The 27,387-nt window shown below is 45.4% G+C and overlaps 2 protein-coding genes across 5 annotated transcripts in view; one reads left to right on the top strand and one right to left on the bottom strand.

Annotated features, from left to right (window-relative positions):
- The window catches only part of LOC310697329 (perilipin-3-like), a 181,528-nt gene that overhangs the window by 36,511 nt on the left and 117,630 nt on the right, over positions 1 to 27,387 (bottom strand). The gene's annotated exons all lie outside the window — the stretch shown is intronic.
- The window catches only part of UHRF1 (ubiquitin like with PHD and ring finger domains 1), a 34,680-nt gene continuing 9,812 nt past the window's right edge, over positions 2,520 to 27,387 (top strand). The window contains exons 1-7 of one of the 4 annotated variants that reach the window (XM_083483714.1): positions 2,520 to 2,823; positions 12,129 to 12,292; positions 20,111 to 20,374; positions 22,057 to 22,232; positions 24,140 to 24,355; positions 24,608 to 24,717; positions 24,968 to 25,154. In XM_083483714.1, coding sequence (XP_083339840.1) covers positions 12,140 to 12,292; positions 20,111 to 20,374; positions 22,057 to 22,232; positions 24,140 to 24,355; positions 24,608 to 24,717; positions 24,968 to 25,154 — 1,106 coding nt within the window. In that variant the 5' untranslated portion in view covers positions 2,520 to 2,823; positions 12,129 to 12,139. Of the gene's footprint in view, positions 2,824 to 9,966; positions 10,057 to 10,163; positions 10,299 to 12,128; positions 12,293 to 20,110; positions 20,375 to 22,056; positions 22,233 to 24,139; positions 24,356 to 24,607; positions 24,718 to 24,967; positions 25,155 to 27,387 lie in introns of those variants that run through there. The other 3 variants (XM_083483711.1, XM_083483712.1, XM_083483713.1) reach the window with 3 other exon arrangements.

Genomic DNA, 27,387 nt, shown 5'->3' with positions numbered 1-27,387 from the left:
CGGGTGGCACCGTGGTCTAAACCACTGTGCCTCTTGGGCTTGCTGATCAGAAGGTCGGCGGTTCGAATCCCCGCGACAGGGTGAGCTCCCGTTGCTCGGTCCCTGCTCCTGCCAACCTAGCAGTTCGAAAGCACGTCAAAGTGCAAGTAGATAAGTAGGTACCTCTGCTGCGGGAAGGTAAACGGTGCTCTGGTTCGCCAGAAGCGGCTTAGTCATGTTGGCCACATGACCTGGAAGTAGTATGCCGGCTCCCTTGCCCAATAAAGCGAGATGAGAGCCGCAACCACAGTCATCTGCGACTGGACTTAATGGTCAGGGATCCCTTTAACTTTAGAGATCCATCATCTTTTTCTCTTTTTTGCTCAACAACTTGTTCCAGTACAGTATTTCCAGTGTGGCAACAAAGAAAATCCAAGAGCCTCACAGTGCCTTTTAAGAGACTTGTTATTTATCAGTGATAATTAAATATTTGACAAATGGTGGTTATTGCTGAGATGATTATATTAACCCCTGTAGTGATGTGTGCAGGCTTTTAACACTTAATTTTACACTGGCCTTTGTTATAAGAAGTAAATGTGTTCTGATGCAAGCTTTTGCAGGCTAGAGGACCCAAGATGCATGAAAAGTTTCACCAGATGCATGAAAAGTTAACAGACTGCCAGGAATGAAGGGGGAGATAAGAATGCTAATTGGCAATGAATGCAAAAAGCACAGTCCACGACAATTAAATTAGGGCTTAAACTTTTACAAAATTAGCACAGTGACTCCTCATATCAGCAATTGTGCTGATAACAGCAATCAGCATTACTGAGTAAATTTAATAATAATAATAGATTTAAGACTTTAAGTAATGCCTTTGCCTCTCTTCAAGATCCTGAATGAATACAATTGGGATATGTTTGACTCTTTCAGTAGTTTCACTCTTTGATATGATTATGGTAGTCAAGATAACATTGGAAGGATAATACTGGAAGACCAAAAGGCCTCTATGCAAATTAAATGATGGGATTTAGCCATTTTGAGCAAGTCAGCATGCTTAATTAGGGTGTAGCAAGGCACTCTGAAGTCTATAGGTTTGACATAAAGCAGAACATTTTTAAACTTTGCTGGCGTGCTAGACAAAACAAGATATTTAGAAATATTTTCCCATTGTGGTTGTATTAGGGTGCATTGAATTTTTCAGCTTTCAAATTCCAAAAAATGAGGGGTGCCAAAAAGTTGTAACATGACTTGGGAACTTTGGTTAAATTAATATACAGTAATTTAGTTTTGCCTGGTAAGTAAAATGTGGGTAAAATTGCACAGAAATAATTAAAAATGATTGCCAAGTAACTGCAGTTACATATTATTATTTAGCATTGCCTGACATTTTCACAGGGTAAAATTAAAATTCTTTGGTTTCCCAGAAACAGTTTATGTGCTTCTTCATCAAATGTAGACTTACTAAGCTAAACATTGTTCCGTCACAAAAACAGCAGCAGATTTGAATTCTTCACTCCCAAAATCTTATTTTTTAAGACCCCTCATTGAAGAAATTCACCTGTTAAAATGACACACACTATTTTGTATTTTTTTAATGGTTTCCCCACCAGTTCATCTCTGTTAGGGCTCTGTGCATGTGTGTTTCAGCTTTTAATGAAAAAAGAAAAGTGAGGAAACTTGACCTAAAAGACTGATCAAAAGCAACCAGGTAAGATGAGGGTGGCGCTGTGGGTTAAACCACAGAGCCTAGGACTTGCCGATCAGAAGGTCGGCGGTTTGAATACCCACGACGGGGTGAGCTCCTGTTGCTCGGTCCCAGCTCCTGCCAACCTAGCAGTTCGAAAGCACATCAACGTGCAAGTAGATAAATAGGTACCACTCCGGTGGGAAGGTAAACGGCGTTTCCGTGCGCTGCTCTGGTTCGCCAGAAGCGGCTTAGTCATGCTGGCCACATGATCTGGAATCTGTAGGCTGGCTCCCTCGGCCAGTAAAGCGAGATGAGCGCCGCAACCCCAGAGTCGGTCACGACTGGACCTAATGCTCAGGGGTCCAATTCCCAGCACACTTAATAATACAATTCCAAATATTATTTGGGAGAAGACTTCTGCTTTAAATGGGTGGTGTTTTCACAGTTCCAGAAAACGCAAATTTGATAAATTCATTGTTAAATGCAAACTAAATTAACTTTTGCACATCCCTACTCAAAAGTAACTGCCATTGAACTGAACACTGCTTACGCCCAGAGGGTTTGCAACCTTATGAGGCGAAAGCAAAACAGCTCCCAGAGCTGGGATGACCAAGTCAAGCTGAACGTTTTAAGCAATCTCTTGATCAGTCGGTGTCTGAGCTATTATTCGTCGCGCATGCGCACTCAGCCCTCCGAGCGGCAAGCCGGAATGGCAAGTGAGCCGGGATGAAGCCACGCCCACTTCCTCCCAGTTCCCGCCACCGCCGACCAATCAGGAGGCTCCGAACGGCCCACAGCAACTTTCCCCGCCAAACTCTAAAGACTGGAGGCGTAAAAAAGGAGCATTTTGCGCGGGCTGCTCCAGTTGCGGGGGACCTTTCGCTTCCAGCTTTTTTTTATAGACACTCACCTATATATATACACATATAAAATATATACAATATAATATGCATAATATTGCCACGTGAGATCTATACCTGGATCAAACGGAAGCATTTGGGATTGAATGATACAGTTTTAATTTTTTTAATTAATTTTTCCATCGGAGGAAGGAAAAAAGGCGCGCTTTCCCCGTCTTCGGATTTGCAAAGAAGCAGAGCCGTGAGAAAGAGAGAGAAGTTTTATTTTTTTTTAAAAAAAGACAAGCAAACCAGGTGAGTGTCCTTTTTAAGACAGAAATCCACAAAGCGATTCTGGACCGTGTGGTGGATCTCAAGGCGATCTGCCCCCAGGTAAGTGCCGCCTAGCATTGCAGGAGAGGTTTGCGGGGTGGGTCGGCTGCCAGCGGGGTGGGGGTGCTGGAATTCCCCCCCCCGTCACCCTCAAAGTCAGGGTGTATATCGAATAGCGGGAAAATAAGTTGCAATTTTCTGTTAACCTTCATATACTGTTAATATACTGTTCATTGTTTAAGCAGAGTACATTCTGCCCTTCCAAGTCTACTCAGTTAAGCCAGATGGACTTAACTGCCAGATCGTTGTAGGGTAAGGGCTGCAGCGGTGGGTGGCTGACCACACAATTTTTAAAAACGGCCACACTGATTCATGAAACATACCCTGGAGTACGAGCATTCATTGCAATGAATGGGAAGGGGGGGGACACGGACTTCCATGTCATCCCTGTGGCGTGGTGCAGAGCGAAAGCCTCTGCAGGCAGGCATGGCCAAACTTGGCCCTCCAGCTGTTTGGGAACTACAACTCCCATCATCCCTAGCTAATAGGACCAGTGGTCAGGGATGATGGGAATTGTAGTCCTCAAACAGCTGGAGGGCCAAGTTTGGCCATGCCTTCAGGTGGGAAAGGACGTCCCAATTAGGTTTACTGGGGTTTGCTCCCAAGTAGCATAGCATCAGTAGTATTATTAATGTGGGGTAATGGCCAATGTCAAGGGACACGGGTGGCGCTGTGGGTTAAACCACAGAGCCTGGGGCTTGCCAATCAGAAGGTTGGTGGTTCGAATCCCCACAGTGGGGTGAGCTCCCGTTTCTCAGTCCCTGCTCCTGCCCACCTAGCAGTTTGAAAGCACATCAAAAGTGCAAGTAGATAAATAGGTACCGCTCCAGCGGGAAGGTAAACGGTGTTTCCGTGCGCTGCTCTGGTTCGCCAGAAGTGGCTTAGTCATGCTGGCCACATGACCCAGAAAAACTGTCTGCGGACAAACACCGGCTCCCTCGGCCAATAAAGCGAGATGAGCGCCGCAACCCCAGAGTCGGCCACGACTGGACCTAATGGTCAGGGGTCCCTTTACCTTTAATGGCCAATGTTAGCCACACTGAGAGTAGACCCATTGATTTCAATGGATCTATGGGTAGCGGGGCAGCTGCCCCCCTTAAATCAAGTAAATAAATAAAAAGAACTCACTGACCAATTGTGTGGCAGATAACTCGGTTTTGCCCTCCCAGACATAAAGCCTGCCGCCGCTCCCAAATAAATCCTGGCCACGCCCATGAACGGATCCACTCTTGAGTGGCTAAAGTTGGATATTTCCCCCCCCCCCCCGAGTCCATGGAAGAAAGCTGGCTAGAAATCCCACTGAAATTGACAGGGTCAAGGTTTGCTCTGCTCCACCTCAGATTTAGCACAGGCTTACTCAACCTCAGCCCTCCAGATGTTTTTGGCCTACAACTCCCATCACCCCTAGCTAGCAGGACCAGTGGTCAAGGATTATGGGAATTGCAGTTTCAAAACATCTGGAGGGCTGAGGTTGGGGGAGCCTGTTTTAGCAGAAACAAGCAGCTTCCAGGTGTGTGACTGTTGCCAGCCTGTTGCACAACAGTCTTGCTCCCCCTTGAAAATTTTAAGTTTTTGAGAAGTATGTTTCATTGAGTTCAATGGGACTTATTCCTAAGAAAACGGGTGCATTGGTTAGTAAGGGCCATTGAATTCAATTGGATTTCCTTCTGCTTAGGCATGCAAAGGATCGCATATTGAGAAGTCGATGAACTTGCCTAACTTACGTCCATTTGCTTCAATGGGTTCCCGGCTGGATGCGGCTCATCTTTTTTTAATATATTACATCTTTGGCCAAATGGGGAGAGTAGTTGCACTAGGAATCAATTCCATATGAAGAATGTCTCCAGGAAATGAAAATAAATACAGTGCGGCTGAGAAAATCAGCTATAATGAATTTAAAAAGGAGGAATCAAAGGTTAAAATAAGCTTTGCATACATAAGGTTCCATGTTCAGGTCCCAAGTTCCGCCCTCAGCATCTCCCAGCAGAGCTGGACAATCCTGGAGCGCTTCTGCCGGTTAGTGTAGACAGCACTGAGTTAGATAGGCCCAATGGTCTGTCTTTTCCTGTGGTCCCTTTCAATGTGGCTTGCCCCATTTAACTCACTGGGGGTTTTCTCTTGCATAGGCATGTGCAGGATTGCGCTGCTGTTGAGAGAGAGGCTTTTGTGGACTGCATTAGACAAAAGGTTTCGGGGATGTGTGTGTGTGTGTGGTGTTGGGCCAAAAATGTGCTGTCGAGCTCCAGTTGCACAAATGCCTGCCAAGGCATCTCTATCTCCTGTCCTCCTTGCATCTGGTTTCTGTGTTAGGGAAACCCTTTAGGCAGGCATAGGCAAACTCAGCCCTCCAGATGTTTTGGGACTGCAACTCCCATTGATGGACCTGTTCCATATCTGCTATTGGGTCCCCAGAGCACAGCTTCACACAAAGTGGCAACCAACCTTGCAGGATCCAACAGGATTTATTTGAAATGCACATGCAGAACAAAGGTACAGAGCGATAAGCTCGCAATCTGCACACCCCAGTCAGCGTGCACCCACTTTTTATAGACTATACAAAAAAAACAGAGAGTGAGACTTTATATTCTTATCCAATCAGGCTCTAACATTCCATGTTTCTCCTTTTGAAGGTTAACACTTCTTAATTTACTCATTCTTTGTTTGTCTGCCTGCTACGGCCTTGCCCGCCTTGTAACAGTGGCTTTGATAACAGCATGCTAGAATTTCTATTTCTGAGGCCCTTCACCATCATCCCTGACCACTGGTCCTGTTAGCCTAGGGATGATGGGAGTTGTAGTCCCAAAACATCTGGAGGGCCGAGTTTCCCTATGCCTGGCTTTGAACCCAGGGAGTTGAATGCCAGCCCTCTATGCCCCTGTTTCTGGCCCTTAGAATGTTCCCCAAGTCATACTCCTTTTCCAGGCAGTTCCATGTCCTTTTGTCTGGCTGGGATGTGCTCTTGTGCTCTGATCATGCCTTTTTTCTTGTCACGATTGGGAGACATAGGGGTGTGTTTGTGCAAACCACTTGCCTTTTTTGTGCTCTCTGCTGTACAAAGCAAGGCTCACATCTGTGGCGCTCTGCCCTCTTTAGCCCCCGTCCGCCACTTGCATGCAGTAGGCTTTCCCAGAGGGAATGTGCCCCTTGCGTTGATACAAGGCTCCCTAGAGCATGGTTTGAACTAAGGCAGGCATAAGCAAACTTTGGCCCTCCAGATGTTTGAGACTACAATTCCCATCATCCCTGGCCACTGGTCCTGTTAGCTTGGGATGATGGGAATTGTAGTCCCAAACATCTGGGGGGCCGGAGTTTGCCTCTGTCTGAACTCTGACTAGAACCCATTGGAGTGAACTATATATATATATATATATATATATATATATATATATATATATATATATAATTTTTTAGCAACCACCAAAACACAAACAGTGAAACCCCCCAGGTGGCTGATACATTGGGTATACAATATTCAGTAATATACATATTCAATAATATACATATTCAATAATATTCCATAATAACATATTCAAATCAACCATATGTACCCTTCTATATACCTTAACACTCCTCCCTCCACAAGGTTTATTTAACTTTTAACATTTTAATTGCCCCAAATTGTTCAAACCTACTCAAATCATTCAATATCTTCTCAAACCAATCCTCTTCTTTCTCACTGACCTTAAACGCTTTCATTCTATGTATCTTCACAGTTAAGTATTCTAAAATTATAATATTATTCAGTTTTTTCCTCCATTGGTTCACCCCTAGCTCTTACCCATTGGAGTTAACTTAGCTTTATTTTCTTTTGGTGGGTCTGTTCTGAGCAGGGCATAATTGAATACAACCCATTGAATACCCCCAGACTGAGGGTGGCTTTGAAAGGAATATGAGTATTCAAAGAATTTTAGAGCTGGCAGGGACACTAAGGGTCATCTAGTCCAACCCCAATGGATGAGGAGAAAACAGCAGGAAAGGGCTGTTTGCACTCATGGGTTCCTCGTGAGTTTCTCGGGACACAGCTGCAGTTGGTGAACATTTTAGAATCGTTTTCCAGGCATTGCTAAGCTGCAAACTCCCACCCTCAACCCCAATTTCTGGGGCCTGCAGTCCCCACACCTGGCCCACTTGGCAGGGCTGTTGTGAAGATAAAATGGGAGCTCCTTAGAGGGAATGGCAAGAGACCCAACCTTTTTTAAACCCAGGTTGCCATTGAAATGGTGCCAGCAATGCCGCCTGTGTTGTTGCTTTTTGCAGGAAAGTGAGACAGGGATTTCTAAAGCTTATTTTTTTTGTTTTGGTCATGGAGCAATCGGGCCTGTCCCTATTTATAGACAGCTGCACTTTGGTGGGGCTTGCAGACAAACTGATGCTTTGCGGTTTTCCTACTGCAGGCTGTAACAGGAGGAAGTGCAATTAAGCAGCTTCTGGAACATGGAGGTGGCAAGCTTCCAAATCTGCTTCAGCCTTCGCCGCCATGCTGGCTGGGGGCTCATGGGAGTTGTAGTCCAACCAGGAGGTTGGCAGAGGCTGATCTGGTTGTTCCAGAAGTGGAGAGGGTGTTCTCCTCCACTCCTCCACCTTCTGACCTTTGCAGTAATATCTTGGGGGATATTTTGTTTAGGTTAAAGGTAAAGGGACCCCTGACAGTTAAGTCCAGTTGTGAACGACTCTCGGGTTGCAGCGCTCATCTCACTTTACTGGCCAAGGGAGTCGGCATTTGTCCGCAGACAGTTTTTCCGGGTCATGTGGCCAGCATGACTAAGCCGCTTCGGGCGAAACCAGAGCAGCGCACGGACACACAGTTTACCTTCCCGCCCAAGTGGTACCTATTTATCTACTTGCACTTTGGTGTGCTTTCGAACTGCTAGGTTGGCAGGAGCTTGGAACGAGCAACGGGAGCTCACCCCATCACGGGGATTCGAACCGCCAACCTTCCGATCGGCAAACCCAAGAGGCTCAGTGGTTTAGACCACAGCGCCACCCCCATCCCTTTGTTTAGGTTATGTAAACCCAAATTAATGAGGACATTATTGGTTTATCTCTCCATTGGATCTTTTAATCCAGTGCTTTTCAAACTTGGGTCGCCAGATGATGTTGGACTACAACTCCCATCATCCTCAACTATTGGCCAATCTGGCTGTGGAAGATGGGAGTTGTAGTGCCAACAGCGTGGCATAGTGGTTAGACAGTGTGAGAAACTCAGATATATACGCTAATTCCCAAATGGCACCTTAAACCTGGGTTATGATTGCTGCAACGGAATGTCTAGGTGCTAATCCCCTGGTAGGGTGGTTGTTATTATTCATTTAATTTCTATAATACTTAATATTTTAAAGAAAAAAACTTCAAAGTGATTGACAACACACTAAAACCCGTGTTAGAAACTCTCATATACGTATAAGCTAGGCGCCAAATGGCTCCTTAAACCAGGGTTACAGTCGCCAAAACGGAATGTCTAGTTGCCATTTGGGGATCAGATGGCTCAAAAGTTGTATTTTTTCTATACGACTTTTTGGTTCCTAAAATTCATTATGATTGTACAGATGAAATATAGTGGACAGAATTCTACAGGATGTGTGAAAACAGTCAGGATGCAAGGATTCCCAAGGCATGGACCTCCAGATGGTGGAGACGTCAGGCTCCATCTTGGTACCTGGGCATCCATGCCTCAAACCCAGAAACCTGTCTTTCCCTCCTTCCTATTCCACCTTTATCTCAAAGAAGCTCAACGGTGGTTTACTTTCTTCTCCCCCTCCTCCAGCCTTTCCTGGAGACTCTGAGGATCAAACCTGAGAAGTTCTGATTGCATTGAAAGTGCTCTGCTACTAAGCTAGGGTTTGTGGGTTCTATGCCATTCCCTGAGTGGTTTAACAATTGATCTTTTTCCCCAGAGATCTCTGGGAGAGGAAGAGAGGGGGTCTCCTAACAACTCATGATTGTTCAAAGCAGCCTCATAGTGCCTTAAGCCCATGGCCTGAATGTGGCCTTAGTCTTTGTTCTGCGAATTTCTGGCTTACTGCATTAAAGGAGCAAAAAGCTGAATAAGAACTAAGATCTATTCTATTCATTTTCCTTTGTCCCAACTACAAGTGTTAATGCAATCAACAATCCTGAGATGGTTGCATTTGTCAGTTGAAACCTTCTGGGCTTAATTCAATTTGCATCTTCTGTAGTTGTAATTTTACTGTATTTGGGGAGAATTGTTAATAAAAAAAACCTTTAAAAAGAAAGAAACCTGCTGGACTTAATGAAACTGCATGTTCATTTTAAACTTAAGGGAACTATCTGTCTTACTTCCAAATAAGCCATCACAGAGTTGCAGCCTTAACTGCCTTTTGTTTTTAGGCGTGTCCAGAAGATGCATCATTTTAATGAATTAATTGATAATGATAAATAAGTATCCAGTTTTTCATTTTGGGTGACTTGCATCCAGGTAAATTCTCTTTGCAATAGACCCACAGAGCTAAGTCAGCCTAGATACCAGTAGTAGATAGGTAGCCGTGTTGGTCTGCCATAGTCAAAATAAAATAAAAAAATTCCTTCCAGTAGCACCTTAAAGACCAACTAAGTTAGTTCTTGGTATGAGCTTTCGTGTGCATGCACACGAAAGCTCATACCAAGAACTAACTTAGTTGGTCTTTAAGGTGCTACTGGAAGGAATTTTTTTTTTATTCAGCCTAGGTAGTTTATTTTCCGTTATTCTTGTGTGTGGGGGTACATTTTTAATGTATTAAAGCAAAGTTAAATAGCATAAAGGCAAAGGAAATGCTATTTATTTCTGAAATGGGATTTATGCAATTGAGTTTAGAGTGGCAACTGAAATTATTTCAGTTTCCGTGGTGCTACTACAGAAAGTCCCTCCATAATCTCAATAGCTTTTTAAAATTAAGGTTGTTGTTGATGTTGATGATGATGAATATTTATTTTACCGCCTGCCCCTTTAAATGAACTCAGAAGCAAAAAGCTCCCTCTTCCCTGCTCCGTCTCGCCCTCTGTCTGCTCTTTTGCATAATATCGCGAGAGAGCCTCTCAAATTCCCGTCCAACCCTCGCGCCGGGGGCGGTTTTTTTCAATTTTTGTGGCGCGAGGGAGAAGGGAGACGAGAGACACACTTCGCGCAGTGGAAACGTGGCGCAGGCGAACTTGCTTTTGGTGGGGGTGGGCGGGGATAGGGGCGGCGCCTTGAGCGGCGGCCAATGCGGTCCGCCGCTATCCGGGGACTCAGCCAATGGGTGGTGGAGGTGGAGAGAGAGAGGGGAAAAAAGCCGGAGCAGGAGGCGGGGCGGTTGGGGAAGGGGGCGGGGAGGAAAAAAATGCGGGAGCGAAAGAAGCTCAAGTTTGGCTGAGAGGTCGCGCTGAGTAAGACCGGCTCTGAGGGGATTTTTGTCGCTGGGGTGCGTAATTGTGGGGCTGGGGCTCTTTTTAATGAAGGGGGGCATAGGGCTCATTAATTGTGGGGAGGGGGGGTCTCTTTTTGGGTTGGGGGGGCGCTTTTTTGGGGGGGGCGCACAAAATAGTGAGACAAAGGGGGGGTAGCAGCAGGCGAGTGGTTTGTTTTGGTGGTGGGGGGGCTGTGGGGGTTTAAGGCGGACGGGTGGCAATGGGGTGTTGCTTATTCCTGGCGAACGACAGTGGTGGGGGGGTGGAGGGGGCAAATCTGGGAGAGGCAGGGGGGGGTTGGTGATGGTGGGGGGGCTCAAAGTGGATGGCCTACTTCTGAGGGGGCTCATGGGGCAGAATCTATAGGAGGGGTGTTGGGAAAGCGGTACTTTCCCACTGGGGCGTCTGTGCTGCGCTAGGGGTGGGAAAGGGGTAGGAGAATTAATAGGTAACAACACTTTTATTATGTGTTTTATTTGTTATATTTGTTAATGCACATACGTGTGTGTGTGTGTGTATATATATATATATATATATATGTGTGTGTGTGTGTGTGTGTGTGTATATATATATATATATACACACACACACACACGCATACATACACAGTGGTACCTCGGGTTACGGACACTTCAGGTTACAGACTCCGCTAACCCAGAAATAGTGCTTCAGGTTAAGAACTTTGCTTCAGGATGAGAACAGAAATCGTGCTCCGGCGGCATGGCAGCAGCAGGAGGCCCCATTAGCTAAAGTGGTGCTTCAGGTTAAGAACAGTTTCCGGTTAAGAACAGACCTCCGGAACGAATTAAGTTCTTAACCCGAGGTACCACTGTATATAGATAGTGCCGTTCACTGCTTTGGAAGCCTTGAGTTAAAAAGCAATCAATAAAAAGCGTTAAATAAAAAAACCCGTGCTTTAGCAGGCAGTGGGATTGGGGTGGTGGCGGCTTGGAAAGAATCGTATTTTTCCCCAGGGGGTCTGGGGCGCTGGTAGTAATTGGGTTTGCAAATGAGGGGATGTGCCTAGTATATATGTATGTGTGTGCATGGGGGGGGCTCATGGGGAGAGACTGGAAGTGGTGTTGGGGTCTGGGAAAGCGAAGGGGGGATGTTTCTGAGAAGCACAATATCATGGGGGCAGGAAGGTGTAAAACACGTGCCAGGCAAATTTCACCCTGGGATGTTGGGCCAGATAGGTTCTTTTGGCCTGACCCAGTAGCTAGGTTTTTCATGGTCCGGTTCAGTATAATGCAGCTCCTGGTTGTGGGCTTGAGAACATGAGAGGAAACCTGCTGGATCAGGCCAGTCTGGCATACTGTTCTCACAGTGGCCAACCGGGTACCCCAGTGGCAGGACCTGAGCACAGCAGTACTCATGTGGGTACCTTGTTGGCCTTTGTAAGAACTAGAAGGCCTTTGGCCAGTTTCATCTTTAGTTCTTATCAGTATGATATCTAGAGGGGAGCCAGTGTGGGTGGTCCTCTTTAATTACAGTGAAAATAGGAAAAGTTATGAGAGAACAATTTCTGGTGGTAGAATTGTCCTGTGTAACTTTTTCCATTTAAAAAATATTTTCTTTTTCTCCCTCCCACTTTATAACCTTGTATTAGTACAACATTTAGAGAGTTATCACAGTTTTTAAAACAGTTGATGGGCAAATAAATTGGTTTGGGCATGTATATATTATGAAATAATAACCGTATGCATGCAGTGTAGGAGGAAGAAAAATGCTGTTAATAATTTGTGGAGTGATTGAAGGGAGGGGGTAGAATTTCTTATTCCCGCATTGCCCCATTTTCCCTCCTTGTGTTTGTAATCTTGTCCTTTGCTTGTCCCTTGACAAAGGTACAGCCACAATGTGGATTCAAGTGCGCAGCATGGATGGGAAAGAGACGCACCGAGTGGACTCCCTTTCCAAGCTCACCAAGGTGGAAGAGCTCCGGCAGAGGATACATGAAGTGTTCAGGGTGGCACCTGATAGGCAAAGGCTCTTCTACAGGGGCAAACAGGTACCCGTCTCCCATTGTTCTTCCCTCTCCCATCTGCCATCTTGTGCATCCTCACTGCCATCCAGGCCCCACCCACTCTATACGTTTAAAGCAGTATTATCCCACTTTAAACAGCTGTGGTTCCCCCAAAGAATCGTGGAAACTTCAGCTAGTTAAGAATGCTGAGAGTTGTTAGGACACCCCTATTCCCAATTCTCAGTCATTTAACAATGAACTCTGAGCACTGCAGCTCTGTGAGGGGAATAGGGAGTCTCTGAGCAGCTCTCAGTGCCTGTAACAAACTACATTTCCCAAGCGTTCTTCGGAAAATACCATGACTCTTTAAAGTGGGACGATACTGCTTTAAATTTATAGTGCTGATTGGGCCCAAATCTTTATGTGTGGTGCAGAAGGAGGAAATGCATTTTTCAAGTCTCGGTTGAAAGAAACAAAGATTGGCTTTAAAAAGGAAGCTATGGGTTTGCTCCACCACTTTTGATACAAGGGCTTTTCAGCTTGAGTTTTCCACTAATAAAGTATTGTTGCAATGAATGCTAGGATTCTGATGAAGCACATTGCTTTGTGAAGCAAGCACACCTACTGGAGGGGTTATGTAAGAAGCTGGCAGATACGCATCTTAACATAGCATGCATGCATTGAGTGCTGCTGGAGCTGTTGTGCCTGCAGGGTAGAACTAATGCAGGTTTTCATCCTGCTGTTGGTAGCATGCTTGGTCATTGATGTTAATGGGCAACCAAGGATTGAAATTTGTAGCTAGATTGTTAACTTTACAAATGTGCTTAGACTGAGAATGAGTCCTGACTAGTAGCCTCTTTGGAGAGAGTTGCATGAATTGATTGAGAACTTTTGAGCTAAGTTTATTGCTAACTTTGTTAAAAAGGAAAACATCAACAACCCTGACTTGCACTGCCATCTAGCGACTTTGTTTAAACAATACTTTGTACTGACACATGCTCTTTCAGTGATCTCTCCGTCTTAGTCCTGAGGTATCTCGATGTACTTGTTCCCTCTAGTGTTCTGCTGAAATCAGTGTTTTGATGTTAGGTTGGCATTTTAGAAAGATTGTTGTTGCTTCAGTCCTTGTAAATGAGATTCAGAGCGATATATAGAGTAATTATCTTTTGTTAGGTAAATATATTTGCATTTAGCTGCTCTTCCATTCTGCTTGATGGTGTGTTCTGTGAACTTGGAAAGCTTGTGTTCCGCTCAAAATGTTAAAAAGATCTTCTCTTTTGGATTTTGATTGTTAGCTCAGCAGTTTTATTAGGAGCTTTGGGTTCATTAGCAGTTTTAGGGCAGAGGGTCACCAGTTTGTTGATGATACCCTCTTCTGCTCTTTATAATATTCTGCTAGTTTTGGACTGATGCCTGAAAGGCAGTGGTAGGTCAGATGAGGGGTAATACTTGAGTTTAAATCTTGGCAAAACAGAAGCACTGTTCCCATGTCTGGGAGATGCACTAGTTGCCTGTTCTGGGTGGGGTTGCACAAACTCTGGAGAAGTACATACACATTTTGTGAGTACTTGGGATGTAGATGTGTCACTTGAGGCTTAGGATACCTTAGTGGCTAGGAGTACCTTTTACCAGCTTCACATCTGTCTGGGATAGGTTGGTTACAGTGGCTCAAGCACTGTAATGTGGATAGACTACAGTATTGTAATGTGGTCTATGTGGGGCTTATTCTTAAGGTTGGTGTACTGTAGAAACTTCAGCTGGTGCAGAATTCTGCAGCCCAGTTATGTCGGCTAATGACGACATAACACCTGTTGAGAGCTGCTTTGTGTGCCAGTACAGTGGCAACCTATATTCAAGGTTTTACTTACTTCATATAAAACTAAATAACCTGGGGCCAGTGTACTTTATAAGATCACCTTATTCCCTATACCAGTGTTTCCCAACCTTTTTTGGGCAAAGGCACACTTGTTTCATGAAAAAAATCTCGAGGCACACCACCATTACAGCCCCGTGACGTCAGCGCGCAGCGTCACGCCGGGAGGGACATGAATTCCTAGCAAATTACATAATCACCTCCTTGAGGGCTGGCTCATCTTCTCCGAAGGCAGAACCCCATTAATTAACAGCACAGACTCACACCATAGCCAAGACGAGGGGGGAAAACCTCAGTCATGCACAGTCATGCACATGTGGGGGCTAAATGAGGACGAAGACCGGGCAGAGAGCAGGGTTCAAATCACCCCACCTGGCCAGGACAATCCCTGGGTGCTCCCTTGGGCCACTCGCCTGACCCACCTCGCAGGGCTGTTGTTGCGAGGATAACACGGGGAGAACCACACGCGCCCCCGGGAGCTCCTTGGAGGAGAAAGCGGGCGATGAATGCAATGCACGAAATATATGAGAGGTGACCAGGTTTTGCAGGTGAGGGGCCCCCGCCAGCCTCCGCTTCCAACACCCGGCGCAACGACGCCGAAGTTTCCCCCCGGGCTCGGCTCGGGGAGCAGCGCTGCTCCCCCCCCGGCTCCCCTTCGCCCTCCCGGCTCTCTCTGCCGCCCACTGGGGACCCCCCTCACCTGCCAAGTCCGGAGCGCCGGTGGAAGTTGCATGCATGCATGCAGGGCGCCACGTTGCCATTGCATTGCACTGCACTCCATGCAACTTCCGCCCGCCAAGGGGTCTCCCCGCGGTCCGATGCGTCCCCTGCGGCGCGGATGCAGCATTGCAAAAATAAAAAAACCCCGACGCAGCCCTACCTGGGGGGCAGCCTCTGCCGCTCCGCCTCCGCGGGGATCCCCGGGCTCCATCCTGCCGCCCGATCTCCGCGGGGGCGCAGGCAGGCTGCGCGGGGTCTGTGCGGAAGAGCCCCTGCCCGCCCGGCCGCCGCCGCCGCGCTCATTCCATGGCCGGGAGAAGAGCGCTTCAAACAAAACGCCTCGGCCCGCCAGGCCACGCTGGGAAACATAGTTCGTGCACCCCGCACGGGCGCAGAGCCCAAGGGCGAGGGGACTACAGATCCCGGCAGCCCCCGCGCCGGGGACGGAGGGGGAGAGGCCGGGTGCAGGGATGGAGGGACGGGTGGGCGAGCGAGTGAGTGAGTGGCAGCCGCCAAGCCTTGGCCGAGAGCCAGGAAGGGCCTCCCTGGAGGAGGAGGAGGAGGAGGGAGGCGCAGAGCGGGAGGGAGGGAGGGAACCCCAGGGGTCATCTAGTGATGGCGCCCCAATCGAAAATTTGACTTTAAAAAAAAAACTTTCGAATTTTTTAATTTTCCCCGCGGCACACCAGGCAACATCTCGCGGCACACTAGTGTGCCGCGGAACAGTGGTTGGGAAACACTGCCCTATACTATATATCTTTCTGAACTTGGTGATCTGTCATTGAGACATTTCTAGGAGTGTCAAACTGTCCTCTGCATGAAATTGTGCACTTAGTGTGATGGCACACTGCAGTTACGAAACTCTTTACCTAATGAAATCAAGCTGGCATTGTCTATAATGAGTTTTGGACACCAACTGAAGACTTGGTTATTTCAGCAAGCCACCATAGGAGAACATTTACTCTTTCTTGTTACATGAAATTGTGCACCATGTCAGTATTTTTTTTGGTGACTTTGCAGTATTGAATTGAAAAAATAATTCAGGGATGCGTTCAGAATGAGAAGGAAAATAGGGTCCTTATTCAGGTGAGCGAGTGCTTTCTTAATGTTACTGTCTTTTGAAATTAGCCAGGCATGTTCTGCAACTGGTGGGAGTCCATTGTGACCATGTGGAGATCTCTGGATGCCAGGCTGGCGACTGGGGAAAGCAAAATGTTACTTATCTGAAATATTTTTCTTGAAGCTTGTTTTAGTTTTATTCTGGATTGTTTTATTTGATGTCTTAATTTGTTGTAAAGTGCTTTGAGTTTTGTTCTTTAAACTATAAAGCGGTATAGAAATAGAATAAATAATAAAAATAAAAATCCCATTGGAGGGGAATCGGCGTCAGCACATTCTATTGTTGTGACCATAGCCTAGGTTTAAAGTGCCATTTGGTGATTAGATTATATCTCTGAGTGTGTATGTGTTTGCAAGACTTTGAAGAACCGTCAAGGTCTGAGCTTGAGATTCTTCAAAACTGTTGAAAATGTGGTCTGTTGGAGTTTTGTCTGTTTGATTTGGTATTTTACATACCCTCTTTAATACATCATAACATTCCCATAGCATTTGAAGGGGTGAATAATTTCCCTTAAACCGGTGATTTGTTCCAGAGATCCCAGGCTCCTCAGTGCACAGGCCACTAATTGTGGATAAGCTTCCCCAAAGGACAGCTAGACACCAGTGTTGCTTTTCTGAAATGCACAGCATAGGGGAGTATTTCATTCAAGGATGCATTCTTGGTTCATGTAGATAGTGATGGGGGAATGAACTATACATCCCATAAGAGGGATGGGAAATATGAAGACTGGCAGCATCTGGAGGGCTGCAGCGCAAATAATCCCCGACCACTGGCTGTGCTGGCTAGGACTGATGGGAACTGGAAGTCCAACAACATCTGCAGGGCCACATGTTCACTATCCCTGCCCTAGAATAATCTCAGGCTAGGAACATATGGTAGGAAGCTGACTCAGTATTGCAGCAAGAGAGGAATCCAGGGGTATATAGACTGGGGTTCCTTGGCAAGCACTTCAGTATAGAGAGGGTTTGCTGAAGGTGTAAGCAATGCTTTTGTAAGCACTGTGCAGATCTTAAACAATACGATAGCCCTGCGTGCAGGCTCACATAAATCCAGTATAAAAAGGGATGGGGACAGAAGAGAAAATGGAATGAGACTATGGTGTGGTTCAGATGTGACATATTTTTTGTCAGTGCTCCCTTATGTGCACTAATGCAAGAGTTCTAGGGTTTGTTAAACTTTAAATTCATGTTTACTTGCTGTGGTTTAATCTATAGCAGTTGGAAGTCGAGCCTGCCCCCTCTATTAGCCAAAGGAGGAGGAGCTCCCTGCATGAAAGGGCACTGTGTTCCAGCTGCCAGTTACATGAGATTTCATAGCTGAGGGGGAGGCACAGTGGCCTCTTGGCACCAGCCTGGTGACTTGGAGCCCCTGGGTGGTTGTACACTGTGTCTCCCAGGAAGAACATAATGGCAATAGAGAGATCAAATTGGCCCTGTCATTGGCCAGTGAAGCAGTAGGTGCTCCAAGGATTGTTTTCCTCTTCCCTATTCCTTTTGTGCCACATTGATTACATGTGGGACATTGCTATAGTTGCAGAGGGGGTGTGTGTGCTTGGGAAACTTAATCAAATATAGATTGATTATATTTCTATGCCACTTTTAATTCAAATGAATCTCAAAGTGGCTTGCAAACAATAAATAACAATAACATAACAAAACACAATAGAACATCACGAATGCAGCATAAATAATATAAAATAATTAACAGACATCAATAAAACAATTACAATCTGTAAAACACTTAACAAAATTGCAACAAAAAATAAGCTAAAAATCACAATTACCGCAAAAGTCAACATACAATTAACAAATCAATAAGGCATTTATAATCTATAAAACAAAATTAGCAACGTTAATAAAATTGCAACTAAAAAGCTGAGCATTCATAGCTAAAACTTTTGCTTTATCTCCTAGAATGTTGCTGGAGATAAGTTTCCTTGCAACTAAAACTTTGGTTGCAGGCTGCTGTTAAGAGAACCAGGAGCAGGGGCAGTAACAGAAACATGGCTATGACCTATCCCAGAGGTTTTCAACCTTTTTTTAAGTCCATGGCTCCCCTGATATTCTTTCTGTGGCACCCCTGTGGGGCTCAGGAGCCCAGATATGTCACCCCTTGCCTGCAGAGCTGGCAGCCTCATACTTTTTCAAACACCCTACCTTGTGGAGTGTTCCCTCAGCCTCCCCCTCCCCTTTGCTTGGGAGTCTGCTGAGAATGCTTTTCAAGTTGAAAAACCTTTTTCTAAGGATGCCACTACTCCAGTCATTCCTCTTCACTTCAGTTTACTGTTTATTGTGCTATGCATATTCACTAAACGATGACATTTTGATTGAATAAGAAAGAGAAAAGAATGCTTTATTCTTGCTTTTACTTCGGCTTTCTTTAGAGATCCTGCTGTTACATAAGCCACATGCTGAGGAACTTGCGCCGCAAGTACAAATGTGTCCTCATCAAAGAGCATTAGTTGAATTTCCTTTGGTTGAGAGTATCTCTTTAGGAATTATTGCCTGATAAATGCATGTGGACATCTTTGTCCTAAGATACGTACTGTAAGGTGCAGAATCAATGGAAAACTTTGCAGGCTAATTCCTATTCCCAGCTTCTAGTGTGCCCAAATGAGTAATACAGACATAAATTGTTAATGAAACCTGTAGATTGATTTGTTTGTTGGTTGTGGTGGGGGGGGCACACACTAGATGTTCTGAATTGACAAAGAAATGGAAGAATGTAAAGACCTGCAGTGTTTACAATAACTTTCAGAGAAGTTACAGCATTAGTCTGTTTGGCAACTTTCTTAGGCCAGTTGCATATGACAAAGTGTCTCTAACCCACAAGAGCTTATGCTATACAGTGGTACCTCGGGTTACAGATGCTTCAGGTTACAGACTCTGCTAACCCAGAAATACTACCTCGGGTTAAGAACTTTGCTTCAGGATGAGAACAGAAACCGTGCAGCAGCAGGAGGCCCCATTAGCTAAAGTGGTGCTTCAGGTTAAGAACAGTTTCAGGTTAAGAACAGACCTCAAGAAAGATTATAAGGAAGCCAGAAGATGGTTAGATATGAGGGTCTTCAATAATAGTCAAACAGTAAATAAGATAGGGAAATAATTATTAGACATATGGGAAATTAATGAGAAGGGGCAAAATACTCAAGCAATAATATGGGATACTGTACAATGAAAGCTGTGATGAGGGGAATTGGTCAGACCATCGCAAGAGGTGTTGAAATTTGAGGAGGTTGGATGGTTATAATGGAATGGTCTTGGGGATGGGGGACAAAGTTTTATTTCTATTTATTTATCATTATTACTTTGTTTAAAATAATAAAATAAACAACAACAACAAAAAAGACTAGGGATGGGCAATATTTGGTTTTCAACATCACGATATAGTACCAGCTGAACCAGAGCTTTCAAAACTTTTTATGTTGGTGACACACTTTCTAGACATGCATCATTTCATGACACAGTAATTGAGTTTTACTAGCAAACTGGAGGTTAAGCTAACCCCTTTCCAGCCCCAGGAGGAGCAAAAGAAGCGTTAGTACGACATACCTATACACTGTCACACCTATACACTGCAGCCAACACACTAACATGTCATGACACACAGTTTGGAAAGCTTTGAGCTAAACATTGCAATATTTCAATATATACAGTATCATGATAACTGAAATAAGGATGGAGCTATATTTTGCTTTCTTATAGTGTTGAAAAGAAATGAAGCAACTTGTGATATTTCTGAAGATAGTGATAACGGGACGATATGGTGTGAGTTGTATGGGTAGCTTGCTGAGTAGTATAATGGATTCCTTGGGAGTTGAAAAGGGGACAGTTGTATAGAAAAGCATTTTATGTGTAGGATGAACCTATTCTTCAACTACTTGATGGTCTCGAAGCTTTTTGTTGTACTAGGGAATGGAGACTAGCATCTTGTGCTTGGTACAGCCAACACTGCACAACAATTTGCTTTAACTTTGTTTAATCTATTCACAGAAATGCTGGCATGAAAAGAAAATGGGCATCGAACCTAGGAATTAAAACTGAATGGAGCAAAACATTTTGACCCACTTCAAATGGTTTTGGGGTTGGTTGTGTGTTAAGTTGTTGGATGTTGATATTTAACTCTTGGTCTTCCTACTCTTATTTTACAGATGGAAGATGGTCATTCCCTTTTCGATTACAGCGTTGGCCTGAATGATATAGTCCAACTGCTGGTGAGGCAAAGCCCTGCCCTTCTGCCTTTGGCTAACAAAGAGAAGGATTCTGAACTTTCAGACACGGACTCTGGGTGTGGTTCAGGCCAAAGTGAATCTGATAAAAACTCCAATAATGGGGAGGGGGCTGTGGAAATGGAGGGACCACCAAGCACAGCAAGCCAAACTGATCTGGTGGACCCAGGCTTTGGATTCTACAAGGTAAGGTGGCTTTAGGCTTAATTTTAATATCAAATGAGCAAAACAAAAATGTCTATAAATTCTTAAAAAAAACACAACTCCAAACATGTTAGAATTGATTTCATTTTGCAGTTTATACAAATTCATTGGTCAATTTCATTGGTCGGTTAATCAAATGAGAAAATGTATTTTGACACTTTCCTAAATAAATAGCTGTATCTAAAAACAAGCAAAATATCAACAAATTGGACACATGTTGAAACTGAGCTGTTATCAACTGCAGTGGGATAAAACCTATAAAACATTTATTTCTGGATGGAGAAAGGGAAGACATACCTATAGTACAAATGCATGAAGTTGGATACCAGTCCAACTGTGAACACTTGCATTTGGAGTATTTCCTTTTTGAAAAATGAAATATAATCCTTTTATTGCAGTTGCTCAGCTTTTTGTTAATTTGATAAAGGGGGAAGGAAAGGTCATGATATGGTACTCCTTAGCTTTCTTTAAAAAATGCATTTGCAGAAGAATATTTCTGCCCATATTAAAAGACTGGTCTGAAAACCTAACAGAATCTGCACTGCTGCACAAGGTGAATATCATAGATTAATGATGAAGCAGAATAGGGTACAAGTCTAGCCTGAAAGTATCTGGTGCATTTTACAATCCACAGTTGTTCCTTTGTGTTCTTTGTTTCTTTTTCTCCCCCAATTTTTACAATTAATTTTCCAAAAAAAATTTAAACAAACAAACATAAATTTCAACTGTATTTAAACCAATCTTAGTGACATTGTTAAGTGACTTCCTTGAATCCCCCTAGTTGAATTTCAGTGTATATCATTATAACAGTTTTCCAAAACCAATTTTCTCATAAAATTAACTTAATCACTTAACATCTTTCTTTTTTTCTATTTTAGCTTTAAACATTTTAATCGCTAACATTACATATTTAAATCCTAAGCCTATCTGGTATTTGCAAGCTTTTCCAATTAAATTATCTTAACATATTTAACTAAGTAGTCTTTGAATTTCATCCATTCCTCCTGGTACTCCTCCTTCTGGTCGTGGACTCTTCCAGTCAGGTCGGCTATCTCTGAAGAATCCATCATCTTCATGTGTTCTTTGTCTCCTGGGCTACTGAGGCAGGGGTCAGGCAATAGCACAGAACGGGAGAAGGAAATAAAAGTAGTGAGGCCCTTTCTGTGTGCCATGGATGCAGAACCTCAGGCCTTGGAGCCGATTATGGCTCTTCAGACCTCTATATGGCCCTCAGGACTTTCTCCAGTGCTGCTCCATGCCATTCTAGAACGGGGTATCCCAAACTCAGGTCTCCAGCTGTTGTTGGACTACAACTCCCATCTTCCTTAGATAGCAGAACCAGTGGCCAGGGGTGATGGGAATCATAGTCTAAAAACAGCCAGAGACCTGAATTTGGGAAAGCCTGTTCTAAAATATTTCTGCCTGGTTGGAATGTGTCTTTAACTATAAAGGTGCCCATCTGTTGATCTTCACACTTCTTTCCTTCTGGTATGTGCCCACAGAAGATTGGCCACCTATGATGTAACACTCCAAATACCCATTTCCCTTCGACTTTATTGCTTTTCAGAAATGAATGCTGTTTACCTTTTGAAATGGCTGTAATTTTCAAGATTGAGTTTATGTAAAAACAGCTAAATAGCTGGACTCTGGGCTTTTGTTTTTAGATCAATGAGCTAGTGGATGCTCGTGATACAAGCATGGGGGCCTGGTTTGAAGCTCAGGTTGTCAACGTGACCCAGAAAGAAAAAGCTGCCAACAAGGCAAGTGAGAGTGATGAGGAATCTGATCTGCAAGAAGCCATTGCTGAAGAGGACATTGTATATCATGTGAAATATGAAGAGTGAGTGTTTTGTTTTTTTCCTAGTCCCTTTAGAACAACAGGCTATTTTTTTTTTTGCAAACACCTGATGGTGGAGTTCAGCCTAGCATTCAAAGAATAATAGAATCATAGAATTGTAGTGTTGAAGGGTCCCTGAGGGTCATCTAGCCCAACCCTCTGCAATGCAGGAATCTCAACTAAAGCATTGGGAATGTCTTTTGGGTATAGAGGTAACCAGGCATTCACACTTTGTTTTCTATGCTGAACGCGCTATATTGCCCCAGCTACCTTCCTAAACTTGGAGCTGCAGAGGTGGGTGGTGATAGACGTGGAGCTGCATGATGATCCCTGCCTGCTCTCCATCTCTGGGAGTTGCTTGAAGCACCTGGAGTGCCTTACTGTGCAGGACAGAACAGGCAAGCCCTCTGCCACTCCTTCCTGCTCCCTTTCCCCTTGGAAAAGTGGGGGGGGGGGTTTTCTTGGCTGCCATGTGAGGCTATCTTTTTCTTTGGCAAAACATGGGCCACTTTACTGCTGGCTGTAAGTGGCTGCTTTTAGAAATGGTTTGCTCCTAGTTTTCCCTGCACTCTTTTCTATAATAAAAAATGAGGCAGCCTCTGTGTTGCAGTAGATCACCAAAAGATGGCAGTTCACAAGAAACTGGAGGTCCCAGTATACTACTCATGAAGATGGCAGCGCCTGCTAGGTGCAGAAATGCAACTTGAGACTGAGTGCTGCATATGTTTATGCTACAGTGTACACAGGAAGTACAGTGGTGCCCCGCAAGACGAATGCCTCGCAAGACGGAAAACTCGCTAGACGAAAGAGTTTTCCGTTTTGGAGGTGCTTCGCTAGACAAATTTCCTATGGGCTTGCCTCGCAAGACGACAATGTCTTGCGAGTTCCTGCGGGTTTCCCCCCCCTTTTTCTAAGCCGCTGAGCCGCTTACCAGCTGATCCGATCAGCAGATAAGCCGCTAAAAGCCGCTAATAGCGCTAATCCGCTAATCCTTCAATGGGCTTGTTTCGCAAGACGAAAAAACCGCTAGACGAAGAGAATCACAGAACGGATTCTTTTCGTCTTGCGAGGCACCACTGTATCACTTTCTAGTTCAGGGGTGAAGGAGAGAATAGAGCAGGCAAGCCAGATCCTGATCTCCCCCACCCACTGTGAGCCACTTTGACAGATAGGTGTAAGTTGACAGGTATCAGTTACATGACATCATGGTCATGTCATGTGACTCAATTTCAAAGGAACAAATTGGTAAGGCACTCTTAAGTGTGCTCCTGATTCCTCCTTTGCAGCCTGCCTTGAATACAAACTGTGGCTTCACAAGGAACACTTTTTTTGGAGTTCAAGCTGTGACTATATATATTCTTTTAGCTGCACTCTGAGGTTTCAACCTGCATTGTAAACTTTCCTGCACCTGACATCGTATATGACATCAGCCCAGGGACAGAGGAGTGTGGTTTACCCAAAACTGCCTGGCAGGTCAACCTCCAAGGCTTGCCAGGCCTAAAGAGGCCCATTGGCTATAGGGTTTCTCACCGTTACTGGAATTCTACAGATCTTCATGTATTGCGTATCTTGTCTTAAAAAGCATTTCTCTTATTCCAAGTGAGATAATTTTTAATAGAATTTCTCCACACATCCAGTATTCCCCCTTATTTTCATTTTTTGTTGTCGGAGAAATAGGCAAAAAGTCCTCAGGAGAAGCCTTTTTTGTTCTTGTTATCTTGTCTAGGCCTCCACATTTCCAGTGCAAGCAGGGACTTCTTTTAGTTTTTACTCTATGTACAGTGCTTGAAAAAAATTGAACAGTTTAAGTGATTGATGATAATTTTAAGACTGATGTTGCTATGGTAGGGTGGGTTGCATTTACCACGTGGGATTGTTTTCTTACCGCCTCCCCCTGTCCCCCAATGAAGCTATCCAGAGAATGGTGTCATTCAGCTGAGCTCCAGAAACGTGCGTGCTCGTGCCAGGACGACTCTCAAGTGGGAGGAGCTAGAAATAGGAGATGTCGTCATGCTGAATTACAATCCTGATGATCCAAAGGAGAGGGGATTTTGGTATGATGCAGAGATCCTGCAAAAACGAGAAACCAGAACATACAAGGAGTTATATGCCAAGATAGTTCTTGGGTAAGTGATAGATTATGAGCAGGGGATCCCATCTGCCAGGGCTCCATGGAAAATTTTATTCTGCGGCACCCCAAATCCTTATTTTGTGCTGTCTGATGACCTAAGCCCAGGGATGGGAGAGGCATTTCTCTTAACATGCCATATGTGTGTACCAAAATCTCCTCCTCCTCCTCCTCTTCTTCTTCTTCTTCTTCTTCTTCTTCTTCTTCTTCTTCTTGACGTGCAGCCAATTTTTATATGCTTCCCTTCTAGGGATGCTGGAGATACCTTGAATGATTGCCGAATTACTCTTGTGGATGAAATCTACAAGATTGAAGAACCTGGCTGTGCTGTTCCACTTACTGCTGAGAGCCCACTAAAAAGTAAGTCGTATCACTTCTCCCTCCTAAGCACTTAGATGATAGCTGTCACTGGGGGAAAAAAATGCCATACTGGGTCAGGATAAAGCATTCTCTGAAATCTTCCAGCAAACCAGCTGTCGTCCGCCCCCAGTGGGTGGCATAAAGTTCCCATTTAGTTATCCTAGCAAATAACCGCCCTCTGCGAGGTTTCTTGTGACTTGCTCTCCTTGGCCTGATCAGTATGTTGTGTGTTGTGTTTCCTTTTCCACAGGGCAGAGTGGACCTGTGTGTAAGCACTGCAAAGACAACCCTAGCAAAACCTGCCGGATGTGCGCCTGCCATGTGTGTGGAGGGAAACAGGATCCAGAGAAACAGCTAATGTGTGATGAGTGTGACATGGCCTTCCACATCTACTGTCTTAACCCACCCCTTAACAGGATACCTGATGATGAGGACTGGTAAGTAGCAATGAACACTTTTTGAAAATTATAATGTTTATTGAAGTTTTAACAGTACATAATAAAAGGAAAACAGGTGAACAAACATAACATAAAATTAACTGAACAAATATAGTAAGCCAGTAAAATAGCGAGGAGACAAATATTGGCAGCTTTTTAAATTGATTTGTAAGCAGACAGAGAATAAAGTATTATAAAAGCAGTGGATGCTTACGGTGAGCCTTAAGGTCACATGGCCCATGGCCCTTCTGGTTTGAAAGTAATCTTGGGGGTGGGATCAATACCCTGGAAACACCCCCCCATATGGCTGATTAAAACCATTGTTGAGGTTTGGGTGCCTATTTCTTCCTTCCTTCCATTTCTGCCTAATTTACTCTGGACAATCGTTGAGCATGTACTGGAGATGCTGACATATTATCTAGCACAGTGTTTCCCAACCGGTGTTCCGCGGCACACTAGTGTGCCGCCGGACGTTGCCTAGTGTGCCGTGGGAGGGAGGCGGGCGAGTCGGGCTAATCCTCCGGCCCCGCTCCCCCGGGGAACGTGCCCCGTCATCCGCTTCTGCCTTGCTCCCTGTGACAGGAATTCCCAAAACTGCATCAGCACCTGCCGCTTGCCCAGCAGCCCCGGCGCTGCCTTGCGCCCGGCGCCCCCGCCATCCTCGGCGCAGGGAGCGAGGGGCGCGCAGGCAGGCGCTGCCCGGCGGAGCGACGGCTCCTTCCGAGCGGCTGGCAGTGTCTGGGCATGACTGGCCTCCCGCCTGGTCCCGCGGCGGCTGCAGACGCGGCCGAAGCAGCGCAGGGAAGGAGACGCCCGGCCGCCCAGCCCAGCCCAGCCCCGCACGCTCCCACTCTCTCTCGGCGGCTGGGGAGCGGGGCCAAAGCGGGCCCCCACCTGAGTGGCGGCTGCGTGAGCCAATAGGCGAGCTGGGGCAGAGGGGGAGGCGGGGCTCCGGAGAACAAAGGAGGGAGGGGGCACCCGGGAGAAGGGGGCGGGGCGGGAGGAGCGGGGAGCGCGGCGCTGCGCCCGGGACGCCCCAGTTCCGCCGGGTTAGAAGCCGGCGGCCTACCTCTGCTGGCCGTGGAAGGCAGCCGGGTCTGGGTCGCGCCCCAAGAGTGGCGGGGTCCGCGCACAGCCTGCCCTCCAGGCTGGGAAGTGGCTCCTAGGCTCCGCCTGAAGCCACGCAGAGCCCGCAACGCGCCCTCGCTCTGCTGCCTCCTCCCACCCCGGCAAGGGGAAGGGAAAAAACTTTCACTTTTGTGCGTCCCTCCCGGCGTGACGCTGCGCGCTGACGTCACGGGGCGGGGCTTTAATGGTGGTGTGCCGCGAGATTTTTTTCCGGTAAACAGGTGTGCCGTTGCCCAAAAACGTTTGGGAAACACTGATCTAGCAATCAGACATGGCTGTTTCCTATTGCCATTGAAAGCAAATGAAGCCCATTAAGAGTCAAAGCACTGCTTCTTAGCCAGTCCTGGATCACGGGACCAATGCTTTCAACAACCCCTGTTTGCAAGGGTCCTCCTAAATACCCCCAAAGACAAGGGGTTGTTTTGAATACAGCAAATACTTTTGTGACATTTCATTCTATCTCCTTTCAGCTTGTTTTTATGAAAAGTGATATCCTGCCCTTTGGAAACGCCAGAGGTCTAGCTCTGACACCTTCTACACACAACATGTGTGTTCTGTTAATTCTAACTATTTCCTGGCTTAGTCAGGAGTTTGTTGTGTGCCTTTTTAAATGGTGTTCGCAAGACACTTGGTGATCTGATGTGTAATGAACATGGTTCTTAATAGCATGTTGGATGTGGGCTCCAGACTGGCTCTCCTCTTTTTTCCTTGCACCTCAGCTTTGCTCTCAGGGTAGGAGGGCTGTAGCTCAGTGGAATACCATGTTCTTTGTATGTTAACTGGCACTGCCAGCTATCAGGGCTGTGAAAAACCACTGTAGGCAGCCCAGCTAAAAGCATTTGAGTTATTAAGCTGGGTATGTCTTTTTTAGTTTTGCCCATTTTGTCTGTCTTCATATACTTCTAACTGCCAGTTTCACAAGGAGGAAAACTGGATGAAAGAGTTTTGTCAGGTTCACTGTGCATTAGTGTTGGCTCTGTGCTCTAACACACATTGACCAATCTGTATATGAAATTATGGATGCAGCTTTTAACAGGTTTTTTCTTCTTCTAATAGTGCATATTAAAAGTAGTCCTAGGAACCAATCCTGGCCCCCCCCAATGAT

The sequence above is a fragment of the Podarcis liolepis genome, assembly GCF_965112155.1.
Source record: "Podarcis liolepis genome assembly, chromosome: 18".
NCBI classification, from domain to species: domain Eukaryota; kingdom Metazoa; phylum Chordata; class Lepidosauria; order Squamata; family Lacertidae; genus Podarcis; species Podarcis liolepis.
Note: the sequence above shows the minus strand (reverse complement) of the source record. Positions and strands in the feature narration are given on the sequence as shown.